Below are 16,828 nucleotides of genomic sequence, written 5' to 3'. Positions count from 1 at the left end.
AAGCGGAGGGGGGAAAAAAAAAGTCTTCAGTGCCAAATCCGCTAAACAAATTCCCAGGCGATTATGATCACAAATGATTAAGAATCCCATCCAAGATGATATTTTATGTGACAGCCCCAATTAGATCTGAAGCAGAAACACATGATGGCCCGAGAAGATTTGAAAGGAGATGCGGTCTGTCCCTGGGAACGCCAGGCTGATGAAATTCTTCCGTCAGCGACACGATTGGTGGGAAGCCCAAAAAGTGCCAAGAGATGTCACGCACAGGATCGGAAGTCATTTTCTAATATCTAACATTTCCTTCAGAACTGACGCAGTTACGTTTTGTGAGGCAATAGCTAAGCTAACTGAAGAAAGAAAAAAAAAACAGCTTGAAGGTCAACTAAACAGTGTTGTTTGAGATCTTTCTCTAATGTCAAATATGTGTCTTGGTCTGGTGATAAAAGTTGCAAAACAGCGCTTTATTAAATTACGAGGCAGGTGCAGATACAAATGTTGCAAACCAAGCACGCCTGAATGACTTGCTTCTTTGTCCGCTTTACTCCAAAAGGCAAAATCTGTCCTGTACTTGAGATTTTTTTTTTTCCATCAAATTACTGTCATATGATTCTTCCTTGCTTTTCATTTATGGAAAAAAAACTGCCACCTTTGCACAACAGAAAGAAACAGAATAACTAGAAAGTATCCACAAAGTCAGGAAAGTTTCAGTAATGCACAGGGAATGGGCCAAGGTAACCAGAATAAAATACTGTACATGACAAGGTAATCCCAAAATTGTTTGCATTGACCGCCACCTTGTGGATTTAAATGGACATGTCAAATTGAGATCAGTCCTGGTCATTCCTATTCAATTTGACATGCATGGTTATAACATTAAATTTATATTTTGGCACATTATGAATGAATAATTGGATACATTTATACTAATGGGTATAAAATTAGTTACCTGTCATCTAAGTTTTCTGTTTGTGCGACGGTGCTTGAATTACGACGGTGTGGTCAAGTCTGACTGAAGTGCTCCAAAATTGCCACTAGGTGGCAGCATATCCGCATTGCCCTCCATAACTCCAAACACATTGATGAAAATCTAAACCGCCGCAGTGAAATGAGGCCGTTTAATTGACTCCATGATTATTACAATCAACAGTGATCAGATCCTGAACTGTGCATGTTGTTGCTTTCCCGTTTGAAAACACTCTTTGCCTGAATAATATGACGGAAATGTTTTACCATTGCAAAAACAGTTGCTATTAACTTACTTGTTCCTACTTACATGCTTACCCTGTCGGAGGTTAGGCCGACTGAGTGGAACCGCAGTAAAAAGTCATGTCCACCAAAGGTTAGATGAACAAAGTCACATGGCAAAAGATTTAACTTGTGTCTGTGTGATTCTCTGTCGATGGCGAGCTTTTATCAGCCGGCATTGCTGTGTTTGGGCTTGTCTCCTTGTCGTCCTTCTTGACTTTGCCACTGGCGTGCCTCCTGGATCTAAAAGGAAGGAAAGATGTCTTCTTTTAACCATTTGTAGTTTGGACTTGACACATCTGTTTTGCGTTCTTCACTTGGGAGGAAAATCCCGTCCGTGTCTTTACCTGATAGAGACATTTGGCGAAGACCCTCCGCCCTGCTCGATGAGGTCCAGCTCTCCTCTGACGGCCTCCATCATCACATTCTGGAGGGTGTTGAGTAAGATATCATTGAACACGTCCACCGGTATGCGCTCAGCGCGCTGCCCCATTCTCAGCTTGGCGCCTCCCGCCGTTGTCGAGCCGTCGGCGCTAAAGTGCAGTTCGGGATTTGTCTCCTCCAACCCGATCAGGGGTTGCGGTATTGACGAAGGAGCGGAGAAGATGACTTTGGGCTTGTAGAAAAGCGGCTTGGATGCCAAAGTGAGCAGAGACCGGGAAAAGGCCTCGTTATCCAGTATGCTCCTATGGAAAATGAAATGCAACTTGTCAGCTTCTGAACCTGGACCGACCAAATTGATACGTAGGCTCCCTCTAGCGGTAGAAAAATGAAACACTGAATGAAATGTTAGTGACTTATTTTTTTTTACGGTACTCTGGTTGTATTTATCTTTTAAGTCCAATACACTAGACTAGAATTTGATTTTAGAACTGTTTGATTTTAAATGTTTCTTTTGGTGCATTAATCTTTGACCTACAACGTTACCTGATGAGTGAAGTGAGAATATGCTCGAGGAAGTGTCGCTCGGGGCCCAGCTTCTGCAACGGGCGTCCCTCTTGAAGTAGAGTGTTGCACAATAGTTTAGGCCTCAAAGGCTTGATGGTTTGGAAGCACCTGTCGGCAGAAGCCGCCGCTGACATCATGTTGCCGAAAAGAAAAATACATTTTGTAGGTTCGATTGCTTACCTGAAGAGATTATTGAATCGGTCGGGGAAGTATCGGAGGTATTCCTGCCAGCGGTAGGTGCGCGCCCTCACTTGCAGATGCAGCAACGAAGGCTGAGGTAGCGTCGGGCGTTTCGCCAGTTTGTCGGCTTCAACCTGAGCCCGCTGCTCCGCTCGCGCTACCCGGCTACAAATTGGCGGAAGCGTCTGGAGGAAAAAGTCACACGTATCTTTGATACGCGCCCTTCTCAGGGAATAGGAAATGTCGCTTGGCTCCATCGGTCACCTTGTATTTGCCCAGCTGCGGCGAGACCTTGTCGCTCGGAACTTTTCGGCTTTCCGCCAGGTCCCGCTCGGTGATGGTGAACTCGTGCTGCCGCTGCTCTCGTTCCTGCTCCCAAAGCTGCAGCGAGTCCGAATATTGCACCAGTGCCGCCTGCTCGGTCAGCTGGAAGGCACGGGAGGAGAAACGGAGCTTGAATAATCACGATAATCATAAAATAAAATGAAATAAAATCATCATTGAGAAGAATCCTAACCTGACAGACGATGTCCAGACAATGAATGGTTGGGAAGTCGGCGGCCATGAAGGTCAGCACACAAATGATGCACTCTCCCGGACGCAGGAGGCCTTGTTTAGGCTGGATCCGGATCACCTTATGCCCAAAGACAACACAGAACTAACCAGTAAGACACCTGGCTCCTTCAAAACAATCAACAATTGCTTCTTTCTGCAGCCCGCCCACCTGAGTCAAGCACCATTTAAAGAAGATTTCTTCAGAGGACACGTTTGTGAGGAAGAAGATTCTGGAAGTTTGCGAGCTCACCGGGAGCTCCCCCAGAGCGATATTGTCTACAGAAAGGAACGCACGCTGCGCACACACAGTGTCATTTTCAATAAGAGGCAGTCTGGATAATCAGTGTGGATAATGTCAAATAAATGAATGCTCACCTGCCCGGGGAGGGCGATCCTGCGCACTCGGGCTGCGGGCGTGCTCTCACCGCTCGGCCACACGTCATCGTGAGCATCGAAGCCGAGGCCCTCGAACCTCACGGTGGCAGTTTCGCCGTGTCGGATGTGAATGGGAACGTCCATCTGGCGGCGGCAATCAAAATGATTGAAAGCACACCGAGTCTCGACGTCAAGTCTCGGCGCCCGGCTGCGTACGCTGTGCATCTTGGCCTCCAGCGGAGAGAAAATGAATTCCAGCTTGGCCGTCTTCCCGGGTAGGACGACTCCCGCCGGGTTGAGGCAACTCAGCAGCGGCTGATTGAAGTTGCTCTCTTGCAGCTGCGACAGCACGTCGCCGTCCACTTCGTAATGGACGGGAACGTCGCCGCCGTTGTAAAGCTCGTACGTCTGCAAAGAAGAACGCGCGTCGGCCTCGTTTCGTGGCGGGCGACATTTCACGTCTCTCACCTGCAATGGAGGCGTCAACCCCCCCATCATGATGGGAGTGAAAACATGATGCCTGGATAAAAAGTACAGATATGGTCTCTCTTGCTCCACCGTCATGCCTTGCAAGTGCAGCTGTCAAGAACAAAAAAATGGTTGAACTCGCAAGCCGCAACGAGACGAGTTGAATTTCTTACCAAGATCTCTCGGCCGTGTGATATTTTCAATATGACCGGCAGCTGATGCGTCCCGGCAACGACGTGGCTGTCAAAGCAACATCATTGGAATGGGTCCGTCCCAAATTGGACAGCCCCTCCCCTACCCGAACCGACCTGTAGCTGAACTGGACTGATTTCTGCTCTCCGGACAGCAGAGTGGCCGAAAGGGGCGAAACGCTGAAAAGTTCCCCGATCTGTAAATAGACGTTGACGTGAAACACCGTTGTGCAAATCCATTGACGTCATGACGTGAGCCAGAAGACTTGTGCCGTGCCTGCATCAGTTCGAGCTCATTGTGACCTAACTCCTGGCCCCAACTCCAGTGCTTGAAGTCCACCTGTTGGTCGTCTGGGAACAAAAAGGTCCTAGATTTCAAAAGAGGAAACAAATCGGTCAACGGGTACGCCATCCCACGCCACGCGCTGGTCGTATTTTCAGAACCCGACCGCCATTCCGAGTCTCGTCTTTTCCAACTTACCACTCTACGGGGATGCTGCCGGGGTTGTGAAACACCATGGCAAAAGTCGACGGCTCGGAATTCAGCGGCGCCGCGCCAAAGTTGAAATCCAGCATGGCTTTGATCAGGATGGACGGGTACGTGCGCATACTGCCGACACGAGCGAGCAAATTGACACTTTGCGGGAAGTCGTGCCGACTTGGCGGTGCGCTTCACCTGTGCCGTCTCGGGTTCCTATAGGTGTGCTCCACGGGGGAGGGCATGGAGAGCAGCTGCGCGTTGAGGCTGTCCACCGAGAGCAGCTTCCACACGTAGGATTTGTTGAGCCACGCCGCCACGCCGGCGCTGCCCACGTCGCTCACCTGGGCGATGGGGAACACGCCGTTGGCGCGCACCTCGCACACCGCTTGCGGAGGGGACAGCAGCGCACCTTGGACGAGAGAGATGAAATCAGATGGGAGCAACGTGTGTGTTTTGTGGTTTCTGGATGTACCGCTGCAACTCAGTGTCTGGTAGCTGATGGTCCAGCGGTAGTGGGCTTGGCGATCGGGCCGAAACGTGGCTCGCAGCATAAAGGTGGAGTGCGAGGCCACGGTTCCCCCCGTGCAGTCCAGTTGCAGGGCTGGAAAAGATCAAACCCAACTTGAGATGGATTCATGTGCCTTGCTGCGCCGTTGTGGGAGCGATCGCAATTCACCGTTCGCGGCAGGTTGAAAGTCCGGATGAAGTTGCTCATCCTGCAGCGTCTGCTCAATGCAAATTCTGAAGCAGATGGAGCAGGTGCTGTTGTTCACCAGGGGAATGTCAAGCGACTGAGCACGTCCCACCAGCGTCTCTCCCATCTCAAAGGTTTCTGTAAGTGCCTGAGAAAGAAAAAAAAAATTGACATTTGCACCCGCTTTTAACGCTCAGCCTCACCTGGATGGAACCTTTGGCGCCTTTTCCCATGACTTTGAGGGTGACGATGGAATTTTTAGAGCCGGGGTTTTCAAGGGGCCAGAAGCTCAGCGCGGGTTGAAGTACATACGTTTTCTCTTCCTTTGGATTGAAAGACCATTTCTGCTGCTGTGACGTCAAAATAGAGTCGTGAACAAAAACATCTTCAAGCTGATGATTTCATACGCGACCGTGTCTCTTACCACGCTCTCGTTCACTTGCAGTTCGCCGGCATCCGGCTGAACGGAGATGAGATGTTGGTCCAAGTAGCGGATGTTCCATCGGAAGCTGTGACGAGAAGATTTTGAAGTACCGAGAGCGAGGAAGGTGACCCTTCCCGTCGGCAAAGAAACTGACCCGAGAGGAACGCGGCAGAGGTTTCTGATGAGGTGCGTCTGCTTGCTGGGCGAGCCCACTGATGTATCTTGGAAATATATAACGTCACCTCCCTCGAACGACACGCTGATGTTCTCCAGTATGCTGATAACCGTAATTTCCTAAAGCGCGACGTAAATTGTCCAAAAAAAGCTTTGTGGGCAAATATCGACGTCTGCACGATACCTTTGTGCATTTGCTGGAATTAAGCTGCAGGCGCAGCTTGATTCCCTCCGGGGGCGAATCTTCCTTGGGAGTGGTGATGACGGTGAGGATTTGGTGAGCCCCGGGCAGGAGCAAGCCGCACCTCGGCACGATGGACACCGACGCTTCCGCCACGGGGTCCACGCTTTCGTTGAGGCTCCGGCAGAAGGTGAGCGGATGCTCGCCGTAATTGCGCAGGAGCAACGTCTTATAGGTTCGAACGTTAAGGCCCGCAAACACCTACAACAAACCAGGCAGACCTCAATGGCATGTATAGTAGATATAAAAAGTCTACACCCCCCCCGGAGTGTCACGCTTACCACTGTGCTTGGCTCGAGAGAGCATTGTGGGTAGAAGTGCTCTTTGCCACGCTCAAAGGAGTGTCCGATGACTCGGACGATGACACAACAGGGTGGACTTATCTGCCCCCCGCTAGCTAGCTAGTTAGTCACGATTAACAAAAAAATGAAACACTGCTGGAGGGAAGTTCAACAAAACATTTCCAGAAGTTCTTCTATACCTGGAAAGCGAAGCACTCGAGCTGAGCTGCGTGCAGAGTGTTGCGTTCCTTCGGGTTGTAAGTCACTCTGAACGAGGTGGACTTGAGCGGGGACAGGTCACATGTCCACGGAGAGATTGAGAATGGAGAGTCGCGGGCGTTGGTCCACACCAGGCTAGAAGGCAAACAAATTCATTTTGTCCGTTTAGGAAAAAGATCTAATCCAGTTTGAAAGAGGGAGGCAATCTTACGTGATTTTGGCAGTGGAGTTATTGGTGACGGCCACGCCCTGAGAAAGCGACGAGGACGTCAACGTGGGCACGGAGGAGGTGACCTGATTAAACAGCAGCTCGCTGGGCGCCACCGACACGCGTGTGGACGGTGGCAATGAAGACAGCGAATCCGCTTCGTCAATGTCTTCCCTGGGAGTCACCGACCGCGCCGTCGAGACATTGGATAGGCGGCTTGATTTCTGGAAAATGAAAATGGCCGGCTGAGCAAAACGATCCCGGCGTGATTTTGGCTCAGCGAGTCACCTCGGTCGCAGATAAGCAGAATGCTTGCGGATCTAGCTGCGTGCTGTTGCTTGGCAGTAGGGCGCTAATGACGTCCGAGCAATCATCTGGACCGCTTGCTAAATGTTCTGGTTTAAGTACGGCCGGTTCCTGGAGATCTGAGTGACACGTACCAATCAGGTCCAGGAACAATGGGTCCTATATAAAAAACAAAAAAATGGTGGTATTGCAATCTGTGGAAATCTAAATGAAATAGAATAAAATAAAAATCAGCCATGTTTCACTGCGATTTAGTAAAAACGAGCTCCTTACTCCGTGCAGTATGAAACAGGGCACGCTTCTGCGATGGGCAAAAGGCACGGTGGGCAGGTAGGTGACCGTCAGCACGACACGGCTCTTGGGGGCTAAGATGCCGTACTGCGGTTGGATGCTGAACACGCTGTGCCCGGCGTAGTCGAGGTCCCACTGGAAGGTCGCCTGGACGCACGAAGAATTGATCAGCTCCATCGTCTGCGACGCGGCGGCTCCCACTTGGACGCAGCCAAAGTCAACCACCGATGAAGAAAAAGACAACTTGGGACCTGGTGACAAAAAAAAATGCACGCAGATCACAACTTGGAGCATTTGGTTCCATTGGCGCGTCATGGTACCTGCGCAGTGCCCGATGAGCTTGAGCACCGTTTGGTTGAGCGCCCCTTTGCATTCCGCAGTCAAATAGTCAACAGAGACCGAACCGGCGACAGTCGGCGCAAAGGCGACTTTGGCCTTCACGCTAGCGCCTGGGGCCACTCGACCGCTGGTGACATCACAGACGAAGTCGGACCCCAACAGGGGCACCCCTCCCGAAAGGCGGGTCAGGGAAAAAAAAGCAGTCACCTGAAAATGACATCAATATCAAAATATCATTTTTGAAAATCAGCATGACATCAGAATTTGGTCCTTACTCACATGCGAGGGATTACAGATGTCAAAACATTTCTGCAAACTTTGCCCGACGGCGACAGAGCCAAAGTTAACCACGGGACCGCCGTGTTGTTGATCCGCTCTCGAACTCGGGCCTCTCAACTGAAGACACGGGTACTTGGCTTTCCACAAGAGCAGACACAAAGGAAGAGGTGAATCATTCCGAATCAGCTGTTCGCACATTCGAGCGCTGTCAGTACCCACTCCCTGAAGTCGCAGCGTGGCGCAGCACCCGGCTTCATCTCCTTCCTCCCCAAAACGACAAAAGGCGTGTTTGTTGTACAACAGCGCCTGCTGCGGCTGGAACAGGACCAGGAGCGAAATCTCCTGGCTGGCCTTCAGCACGCCTTCCTCGGGACTCACTTGAAATGGTTCGGGACACTCCCAGCTGAAGTACGTGCGGAGCTTGCTGGGTGACACAATTTCCACACAAGTCAGAATCCCATTTTCAAGTCGACGTCAGAGATGATGAGCTCACCTGAGGTTTTTCAACAGAAAAGTAGCAGTTACGGACTGATGCACCGCACAGAGAGGAAGGAGAACAGCTTTGGGCACTTCCAAAGCCGGATACGGAACCACGGCCCGAAGCAACACTTGGAAGCTACCATCTTTGCCCTCAAACTCAAGGCTGTCCTCGTACTTGCACTGTCCCACACACGAGATGTTTCACAGGGGAGCCGCTTTGTGACAGTCACTCTTACACAATATTACCTTTTCTGCAGGTTTAAAAGTGATCAGTATGGTCAAAGACGTCCCTGGGCTCACAGCGAGGTTGCAGGAACTAGAGATGCTGAAGAATTTGGTCAATGGAGGTCTGAGAGGGAACAAAAAAGAATTGTGGATGGGTTCAATTGCTACTTCAGAAATCGGCGGCTGACCTCAAGTGAAGTTTCTGAAGCTTGAGGCTAATGTTCTTTAACGTTAGCGACTTGGTGTATTCTCTGCCCTGATCCCAGTCCTCCCAAAGCAGCTCGGGCTTGGTTTCCAGGCCCAGGAAGCAGCTTCTCTGAACGGGCACTCGCCGCTGGTGCTTGTGCTGAGTCCCTGCTTGCTGCCAGGGCAAAAAAAAAAAAGACATCAATTTGATTAAAATGAGAAGACTTGTAAAAAGAAAGGGCCATGCTTACTTTGGTATTGCTGACAATGATGGACGACGTCCACAGTCCGTCTGATCCATTTGTCTTTGGACCTTCAGACTCGGCCAACATGACTGCAAACAACTAAAATGAGATGTTATAGTTCATATTTTTATGATAATCCGAATAATGTGCGTCATCGGCCTCGTTAAATTCACGCTTTGCCTGACGTGAATGTAAACAACCAAAATGAACGGTGATACATTCGGCATGTTTGCAGGCAAGATGGCACGGTAAACTTTACAAAACGCCAGCGTTGAAAATAACGTAATAAGCAAATATTTGAGAAAAATCGCAACAGTTCAATTAGGACAGGTGGGGCAAGAAAAATTGGCGTCCGAAGCGCTAGCATTTACGGTAGCTCTGATCTTTACACGCAAAATGTTTTATTTATTGTACATCTATGTCCTTAACTTAGCTGACGTTGCCTTGCATTAAATAATAATCAAGCATTTAAAATTTAAATTTTACTGTACGGATTTTAACATATTAATAAAAGACAGGTGGCAGTTAAACCTGCAATATGTTTATGTGAGACAGACACACGCTTACCTGCAAGTATGAAAAGTTTCCGACAGCAACAACTTATTCCATTTGTTTTGAATATAATATATATACATGGAAAAACAATCAACTCCTATCTACAGGAATTTGTAGTCCACGGCGAGTCCTTGACAACCCGTTGTCGGTTGCCATAGAAACTACGGAAACTCAAGGAGGACAAAATAGCGCAGCCACTATTCGCAAAACAACAACAAAAAGTTTATTTCTTGGAATTAATGTGCGTGCATGCCATACAATTCTTGTTGAACGCGTTACTTGTTCTTCAAATGAACTTTATTTCTTGAACAATGGCATACAAGAAAAGATAAAAAGCATGGTTGCAAAGTCGAGATAAAATATATTAAACTATATGGCTCTTAAATTATTTAGACAGTCACAATCATTGAGAATAGTTTAAAGAACAATCAGAAACACACTAACTATAAGAGTAGAGTTCAATCAAATATGTTCATTTTAAAATGTTTACATTTTCCTGAAATGCAAATTCATCTAAAAAAAATGAATATTTTAGGTTTCTGTAAGTATGTTAAGGTTTCCCAAAATACTTCATGTTTGATATATTAGCATGGCTGGCTTGTGGACCAAACCAGGAAGCACCAACTTGTGATAAATAAAATCTGCTCATTGTCCTCTCCAGAGCAAGATACCAACACAAGCGCTCAAAAGTGATGTCTGAACTACGGGAAAACCCCGCTTCTTGTTGAACTTCCCTCCTCCTCTTCTAAATAGGACCTGTAGTTCTCTGTGACCCCTCCGGCACGCTTCAAGAGGGAGCCCAGAGAAGCGGGCAGCACACTTGCATCCTCGTCCTCTTCCTGGCCTTCCAGCTCATCGTCATCCTCCAGGCTGGACCTGGGAGAGTCCGCCTGGAGTTGGACACTGTCCGCTCTTTCGCCATCGCTTGGTGGGGACGCCGGGTTGGCTTGCTCCTTGGTCTTACGGCTTCGCTTCCACTTCATTCGCCTGTTCTGGAACCAAATTTTTACCTGGGGACAACAGGAGAGGTTTGAACGTTGCAAGCAGCGTGACACCAATTAAAGCAATTAGGGATGCTCCTTAAAATGTCTCCACGCAGATGATACCTGGGTCTCCGTCAGCATGAGTGAGGTGGCCACCTCAAAACGTTTGGGTCGGGACAGGTACTTGTTGAGCTTGAACTGGTTTTCTAGCTCCAACAGCTGCTGGCTGGTGAACGCTGTCCTAGGCTTGCGGCACTTCCCCAACAAACCGGCTTGGGCTGGTGCTGCTATATGAGAGACACAGCATAGATTAGTTATTTATATTTTCAAATAAAATTGATTTCAGTCATGCAAAAATATGTAGTAGATCATATTGGTAATTTGCAATGGCTATATATACACTCTATTTTTTCCCATGGTATTACTGTAATGGATACTATACAATGTTTAAATAATATAAACAATATGAATAAAATATAAATATATAATTCAATTCAATCAAACCGTTTTCTCATAATTCTGCAAAAAAAAGTTTAATTTGAACTGTAGAAAGTCTTGTATGCATTTTGAATTTGAGCCAACAGCTGCTTATTTTTTTAAATGCACTGTACCGCAATTTCATATATCTCATCAATAAAACGAATAAAGCTAGTAAAACTCAAATGAATATTCTAATATTGCGGACGCACTGACCTCCATAGTCTCCAAGACTGGGGAACATCATCCCGGCTCTGATCCAGGGCTCCAGCGGGTGCACGCTGCCCGCTTTTAAGTGACCCGGGTACGGCTGGACCAGCTGCGGGAAGCCCGGATATACGAATGCGGGCGGCTGGACGCCGACAGCCGCCAAAGGGTACCCGGACCTCGGGTGCATTCCCAGGAACCCCCCGCCGAATCCCGCCTGGGGAAAGTTGTAGACTGCGGCGTTGGGCGTCATCCCCGGCCGGGTCTGGCTGGCGTTCGGGGAGGGCGTCTGCGACCGCGGGCTGTGGACGGGGCTGCCGCTGTAGGCCACCTCCGGGGACGCGCCATCCCCGTCCGCGTGGTGCGCCAGGAGCGCCTCGATGCGGAAGCTTTTGGATTTCTCCAGGTGAGAGGTCATCCTGTCAATGCTTCAATTGAAGAAAAAAAAAGTGCTCTTTGAACTCAATGTCTCCTGTGAGGAGATGTCTGACCTTGCTGAGGACCTCTCCAAAAATGCGCACCCATCTCCTCAGTGGCCCGACAAGGAGCTGGCAGCAGGAGCTATCAAGTCTGCTCCATTGTGATTGGCCAGCACCCTCGGGCGCTCCGAGCAGAGGTGACAGACAAAAGCACTCGCGCACTGCTCAGTGCAAGTACCAAGGAACTTGCTGCTACACAAAAAAAAATAAAAAAAGTTCACCAATTTAAAAAAAAAAAAGTGTGATAAATTAAATTTTACCAAGAGCAATATTTGTAAGTTTGACTTTCACATTTGGCAAACCAAAAAATAAAGCAATTCCATTTAATTCAGGTCACTGACTGGCGGAGTCCTAAATAAAATAAATAAATAAATAAATAAATAAATAAATAAATAAATAAATAAATAAATAAATGAAAAGTGTTTCAAAAATCATGCAAGGTTCTATTCTCCCATCACTGTACCTGTCTCTCTTCGGTCAACACACTTTTGCTGCTATCATGTCCATTTTGGCGTAATTAGAGTCTGCGGAAGGTCCTCAATTTACTTCATTACCTTTTATGAGCAAAGTTGGAGGCTTTGCTGCTCTTTTATCACCGCGCACATGCAAACAAGCAGATTACAAACACGTCATAAAAGGCCGTAAACTCATTTTCTCCTCAGCGAGGTGCGAACGGTTATCTATTAGGATTCAAAAAACAGAGCAAGGTTTCACACCACCTGTTGCCAAGTACCAATCGTTGCATTCAAGTAGACACAACTTCTACGCTCGTTTCATACGTCGAAATAACGGGGGAAATACGACATGAGAACGGCAGAACCACATTTTTTCAACTTCTGCCATCGGTTGACGATTGGAAAATATCGTTCCCTGAAAAGCCGAGCTGGCTTTTCACTGCTGGTGATTTCCTCGTAGTTCATGGCGGACTGATAAGAAGCCTGAGAAAACAAAACCGCTCCGAAGAACAAACACGCCAACACCTGCTGGATGGCTTCCCGTGCGTGTGCGTGCGTGTGTGTGCTTGCGCCACCAAGTTTCATTATCGCCAGATGACGATTTTCTGACGAGTAATTTCCTTGTAATGAACTCCAGCAGAATCGTAGAACACACACACACCGATAATCGATGATCAGATGTTGCTAAAAGATTAACCGTAGTAATTTTCTGTTAATGTGAATTTTCCTTTTCAATTTACTCCAAAAATGCTCAGGGAAAATAGTCCGAATCATTTACCCTGTTCAAGATTTTCCATCACAAATTCCCATGGTGGGCATCAAAAGTCTACACACCCCTGTCAGGTTTTTGTGTTAAGAAAATCCGACCAAATCAGTTTCAAAATGTTTGTGACCTTTCATAGGCAAATTGAAAGAGGTCAACGCCGGCCAGGCCAATGTTCTGTGAGAAATTAGCAACAACAAAAAAAGTTCATTGTTCAAAATAGTGAGCTACAAATTTAATTCATCTCCCCTGAGACATTAAGAGATGAGAAAAATACAAAGTGTCATCTGCCGGCTTCGTTCCGATAACTTCTTTTCGTTGCCATTGTGACATCTATTGTCTCGCTCCGATTTTGTTCCGATTGCCCTCGCGGACCGCCGGGGGGGACAGAATACTTCCTGTACGAGTAAAACCCAGTGGGCGGGTAGCGGGTGGGTGTTACGGGTTGCAAGGTTCATCGTGCTTCGCAACGACTTGATTGATGACGTTTGTCACGGCGGCGACCCGGACACAATGACGAGAACGAGGAGGGAGGGGCGGAGGAGGAGCCGAGGCCGAGGAGCTGAGCTTGGATGATTATTACTTAGCGCGGGAAACAATGAGATGGAGGACAATGAGATAAGTAAGACCTGCAAAAAGGGGGGCAGCAGGAGGAGGATGGGGTGAGCGCCCGGCTAATTAGTCCTAAACGGGGCGGCGTGAATGAGGGGAGGGCTCGGACACACGCAGGGCTGCTTAGCGCACCCAAACGGGCCGATGGAGAGTCGTTCCACATCTGTTGCTCTTTGGGACAGAAACATCTCGGAATTACTTTGCGTGTTCATCCTACGTGAGGCCTCGGATACTGGATATCAAAAGTCTACACACCCCTGTTCAATTACCAGATTTTGTGATGACAACATAAAACGAGATCAAGTATTTGAGGGAGATGTTCTAGGAGGTTTTTGATCACATCTTGGAGGACATGAAAAAGGATCAATTTCTGTTATCAAACATGGAGTTGGCCCACTCTAATTTTCCGCGTCTCAAATAGAACGAGAATCAAGGTCGCGCATTGTGTCCATTTGTACATTTCCATCATTTGAGCTCATTATTCAACTCATCCTTCTTTGTGTCCCTCCTGCTATTTACATTTATCCCTCATCGTTCTGTCCACCCTGTCACAGCGGGGGCGGTCCAATTAGCCGCACGCCGCGCCGACACGCCCACCAATTCTCGCCTGCTGGCTTTAATCAAACGTGGTGAAGCATGGCCGCCTCAAATGATGCACCTCTCATCTTAATATCGGAGTTGCCCTCCTCTTTATGGTCCCCGTGCGGCCTGAAGGTTTGGCGCTAACCGCGGCTACATGGACAACATCTCTTCCACCCCATCCCATTTTGAACTAAAATAATGACGGAGTGCTCAAACACGAAAGATATCGACGAGATTTGGACTTGTGCACACTTTTGAGAGATTGACCGACAATATTGCCGTAGCGGCTGGGCTGGCCGTGACAGAGGGCGAGCTTTGGACAGCTTTGGAGGAGGGGCCGTCCCCGTCTGATATATGTTGTCCCAACGCTGGAAGGAGGCGGATTTCAATCGGCCTAATTGAGCCCCGCTCGCCTTAAACGCCACCTTCCCTCGGTCGGCTTTCTCCCGGCCTTCTGTTCGCGCCGTCTGTCTGTCCCGCATCTTTGCAGGAGCTGATTTGCCAACTCGCCGGTGACAAATGATTAGCTCGCTCGCACTCTTATCACTTTTGGCTAAGTTCTCAGAGCTGCCTTTGCAAGGCCCTAATGTTGGCAGATAAGCTCCTAATGAGCTGTGAGAAACCATTTGCTGCTCGCCGTTGGCATCGCAGCTGCTTGCGATCTCACACATATACACACACACACACACACACACATACACACAGGTGCACATAGCAGGTTGCTTGTAAAAATGAACGCAGGACATTTTTAAAAGTCTGCACACCCTCCTAGAATTGATTAATTCGGCTATGCTCAGAATTAGTCAATTGCATCCAAACTCATGTTAAGCATGATTGAAATGTGGATTTACACAGAGTAAAATTGAGATGTCCTAGAATGCTCTTTCTGCCTTTTTTTTTGCTTTCCAGCATAGGTCTGAAGGTTTCATGCTAACATCGCCTGCTGTTTTTGAACAGTTGACAATTCCCTTTGGCATCAGCTAAGATTACAGCTAATAAGATAAAAAAAAAAAGGTTCCAATTACCCCACTTCACTTTACAAACCAATCCAATTGTAGATGCATGTTGAAGCATGTTCAGCAATCCACAGATGGTGCAGTAAGGGTCTTTTTTTTTCTTCTCCTTCCCATTTTTCTTGTTTAACCACCCCCTTAACCCCGACTTCCCCTCCTTCCTCTATGCTGGCCTATATTGATGTGATAATGGCTACAAATTGATGAAGCCATTGAGTGTGCTGGCGACACGAGGGCGAGTGGGGACACAAACTCTCCGCCACCCACTTGCTGCCATTAATCAATGTCCTCGCAGGCTCATGGCCCTCCCTCCAGAGAACTGCATGCACAATGCCATGACCAAGTGCAATCCCAAAGAAAAAAAAAACATGATTGACTGGTATAGATGGAAGAACCCTGACCTCAAAACCTTTGGAAAGAAGTAGAACTTGAGAGGCTCAAGGCCCAGGCCTTGATCTTAATCTTAAGGTTGATTCTAAATAGCTGTCTATAAAGTTTTATATTTGTTAGAAAAGCAAGGCTACAAGTTTGAAAAAATGGTCTATTTTTTTGAAAGGATTTTTAAAAAAGAGATAAACAATTCGGGTAGAAAATTCATCCCGGGTTTTTTTTTTCTAAAAGAAGGGGCGCCCTCTAGCGGCCATAGTGTAATGTTACAAAAAACTGTGCTGTGCAGGCAGGCAGTCTCTGTTCCTTTATGGCCTTGACGTTTTTATCCTTTCAGACATTTTACCGTCATCACGACTTGATTATGGCGTTACCGACAGATTCAAAGTACGTCACCACCGGTGCAGTAATCTCACTTTGCAGTTTTTTTAAAACTGTAATTTTACTTTAGCTCCACAAGATGTCGCCAAAGACCCCCCAAATTACTCAAAACAAATTAGCCACCACTCCTTTTTGGTAGTTCCAGTTGAACCCTTGACCTTTTCTAGGTCTCCCCGCAAGAAACAGCCCCCCTTATAAATTTCTTGCATATTTGAATCGTAGCAGGACTCTCCCCGTGAGCTCCCACTCCGCTTAGACGTGTGATGGAAGCCCAGCTGGGCCCCCTCCTTCCTTTCCCAGACCTCGGCAACGGTGGGAACCAGTTTTTCGGGCAGCCCGACATGGTCGACGAGTTATTTTTAGGCCAGTCCAAAGGGCCGCTCCCTGGAGACCCCTTGCAGTCAGGGCTCAGCAAGCCACGGAATGTAACCCAGGACAAGGCGTCCCAGATGTGATGGAAAACATCTGGATGGCCGCCGGACTACAAGGCCCCTCGTCTTGTTCACCAGGAGAAGGATTTTTAAAAAAAAATTCTCGGGACCGGCCGGCAGAACCTCTTGTTGACACAAGGCTGATAAATAATAACTGAGGCGGCTTCACAGGAACGCCCGAGGCAACAAACGGACGAAGCTGATTTCCAACTGCATGTACTAGATGTAAACATTCAGGTGAGAATCAAGAAAAAAGCAGACTTCTCACAAGATCAGGCTTTTTCTTTTGAAGAATAAAAAGCACAAAAATCTCTTTAGAAAATAGTCTCGTGAGATTTTTGACTTTCAAGGAGTTAAATATGAACTACTAAAACCTAAACTTTGAAAATAAAATAAAACCCTTCTAGAAAAACAGACTTCCTCGAAAACCATTGGAAAAAAAAAAAAGAGCCTTTTTATTTATCCTTT

The 16,828-nt window shown here is 47.7% G+C and overlaps 2 protein-coding genes across 8 annotated transcripts; both read right to left on the bottom strand.

Moving 5' to 3' along the window:
- Positions 1-1,096: 1,096 nt before the first annotated feature.
- cfap65 (cilia and flagella associated protein 65) lies at positions 1,097-9,750 on the bottom strand. 3 transcript variants are annotated; one of them, XM_088383693.1, is made up of 34 exons: positions 9,603-9,750; positions 9,042-9,134; positions 8,793-8,965; positions 8,626-8,728; positions 8,393-8,559; positions 8,115-8,323; positions 7,900-8,036; positions 7,602-7,827; positions 7,264-7,532; positions 6,973-7,149; positions 6,688-6,908; positions 6,458-6,611; positions 6,258-6,377; positions 5,920-6,177; positions 5,716-5,855; positions 5,562-5,646; positions 5,341-5,487; positions 5,120-5,285; positions 4,916-5,044; positions 4,639-4,852; positions 4,444-4,572; positions 4,240-4,330; positions 4,080-4,159; positions 3,945-4,011; positions 3,772-3,882; positions 3,520-3,711; positions 3,304-3,447; positions 3,098-3,223; positions 2,891-3,007; positions 2,638-2,799; positions 2,374-2,558; positions 2,173-2,301; positions 1,593-1,931; positions 1,097-1,488 (listed from the first exon to the last, which is right to left on the bottom strand). In XM_088383693.1, the coding sequence occupies exons 2-34, from the start codon at positions 9,120-9,122 to the stop codon at positions 1,371-1,373; spliced, it is 5,166 nt and encodes a 1,721-aa protein (XP_088239819.1). In that variant the 5' UTR covers positions 9,123-9,134; positions 9,603-9,750; the 3' UTR covers positions 1,097-1,370. The 3 variants fall into 3 exon arrangements, with proteins under 3 accessions (XP_088239819.1, XP_088239816.1, XP_088239817.1); XM_088383690.1 differs by having other exon boundaries at positions 4,639-5,044; XM_088383691.1 differs by having other exon boundaries at positions 4,639-5,044; positions 9,042-9,124.
- Positions 9,751-9,869: 119 nt separating this feature from the next.
- LOC148393863 (motor neuron and pancreas homeobox protein 1-like) lies at positions 9,870-12,591 on the bottom strand. Of its 5 annotated transcripts, none has more exons than XM_088383695.1 (5): positions 12,456-12,591; positions 12,200-12,322; positions 11,267-11,928; positions 10,697-10,860; positions 9,870-10,600 (listed from the first exon to the last, which is right to left on the bottom strand). In XM_088383695.1, exons 3-5 carry the CDS (start codon positions 11,673-11,675, stop codon positions 10,292-10,294), a joined length of 882 nt encoding a protein of 293 aa, XP_088239821.1. In that variant the 5' UTR covers positions 11,676-11,928; positions 12,200-12,322; positions 12,456-12,591; the 3' UTR covers positions 9,870-10,291. The 5 variants fall into 5 exon arrangements, with proteins under 5 accessions (XP_088239821.1, XP_088239822.1, XP_088239824.1 ...); XM_088383696.1 differs by having other exon boundaries at positions 11,267-11,685; positions 11,779-11,928; positions 12,200-12,588; XM_088383698.1 differs by having other exon boundaries at positions 10,697-10,857; positions 12,200-12,589.
- Positions 12,592-16,828: the final 4,237 nt, after the last annotated feature.

Source organism: Syngnathus floridae, chromosome 8 (genome assembly GCF_059516105.1).
Source record: "Syngnathus floridae isolate MCC-2025c chromosome 8, RoL_Sflo_1.0, whole genome shotgun sequence".
NCBI classification, from domain to species: Eukaryota; Metazoa; Chordata; class Actinopteri; order Syngnathiformes; family Syngnathidae; genus Syngnathus; species Syngnathus floridae.
This window is presented reverse-complemented; position numbering and strand designations above follow the sequence as displayed.

Coding starts and splice junctions, on each gene's coding strand:
- cfap65 (XM_088383690.1), bottom strand. CDS start 9,122: ATGTTGGCCGAGTCTGAAGGTCCAAAGACAAATGGATCAGACGGACTG. Junction 5,286..5,340: donor GCGCCAAAGGTTCCATCCAG/GTGAGGCTGAGC, acceptor TTTCTTTCTCAG/GCACTTACAGAAACCTTTGA. Junction 4,012..4,079: donor TCAGTCCAGTTCAGCTACAG/GTCGGTTCGGGT, acceptor TTGCTTTGACAG/CCACGTCGTTGCCGGGACGC.
- LOC148393863 (XM_088383695.1), bottom strand. CDS start 11,675: ATGACCTCTCACCTGGAGAAATCCAAAAGCTTCCGCATCGAGGCGCTC. Junction 10,861..11,266: donor CAGTCTTGGAGACTATGGAG/GTCAGTGCGTCC, acceptor TCTCTCATATAG/CAGCACCAGCCCAAGCCGGT. Junction 10,601..10,696: donor TCATGCTGACGGAGACCCAG/GTATCATCTGCG, acceptor TGTTGTCCCCAG/GTAAAAATTTGGTTCCAGAA.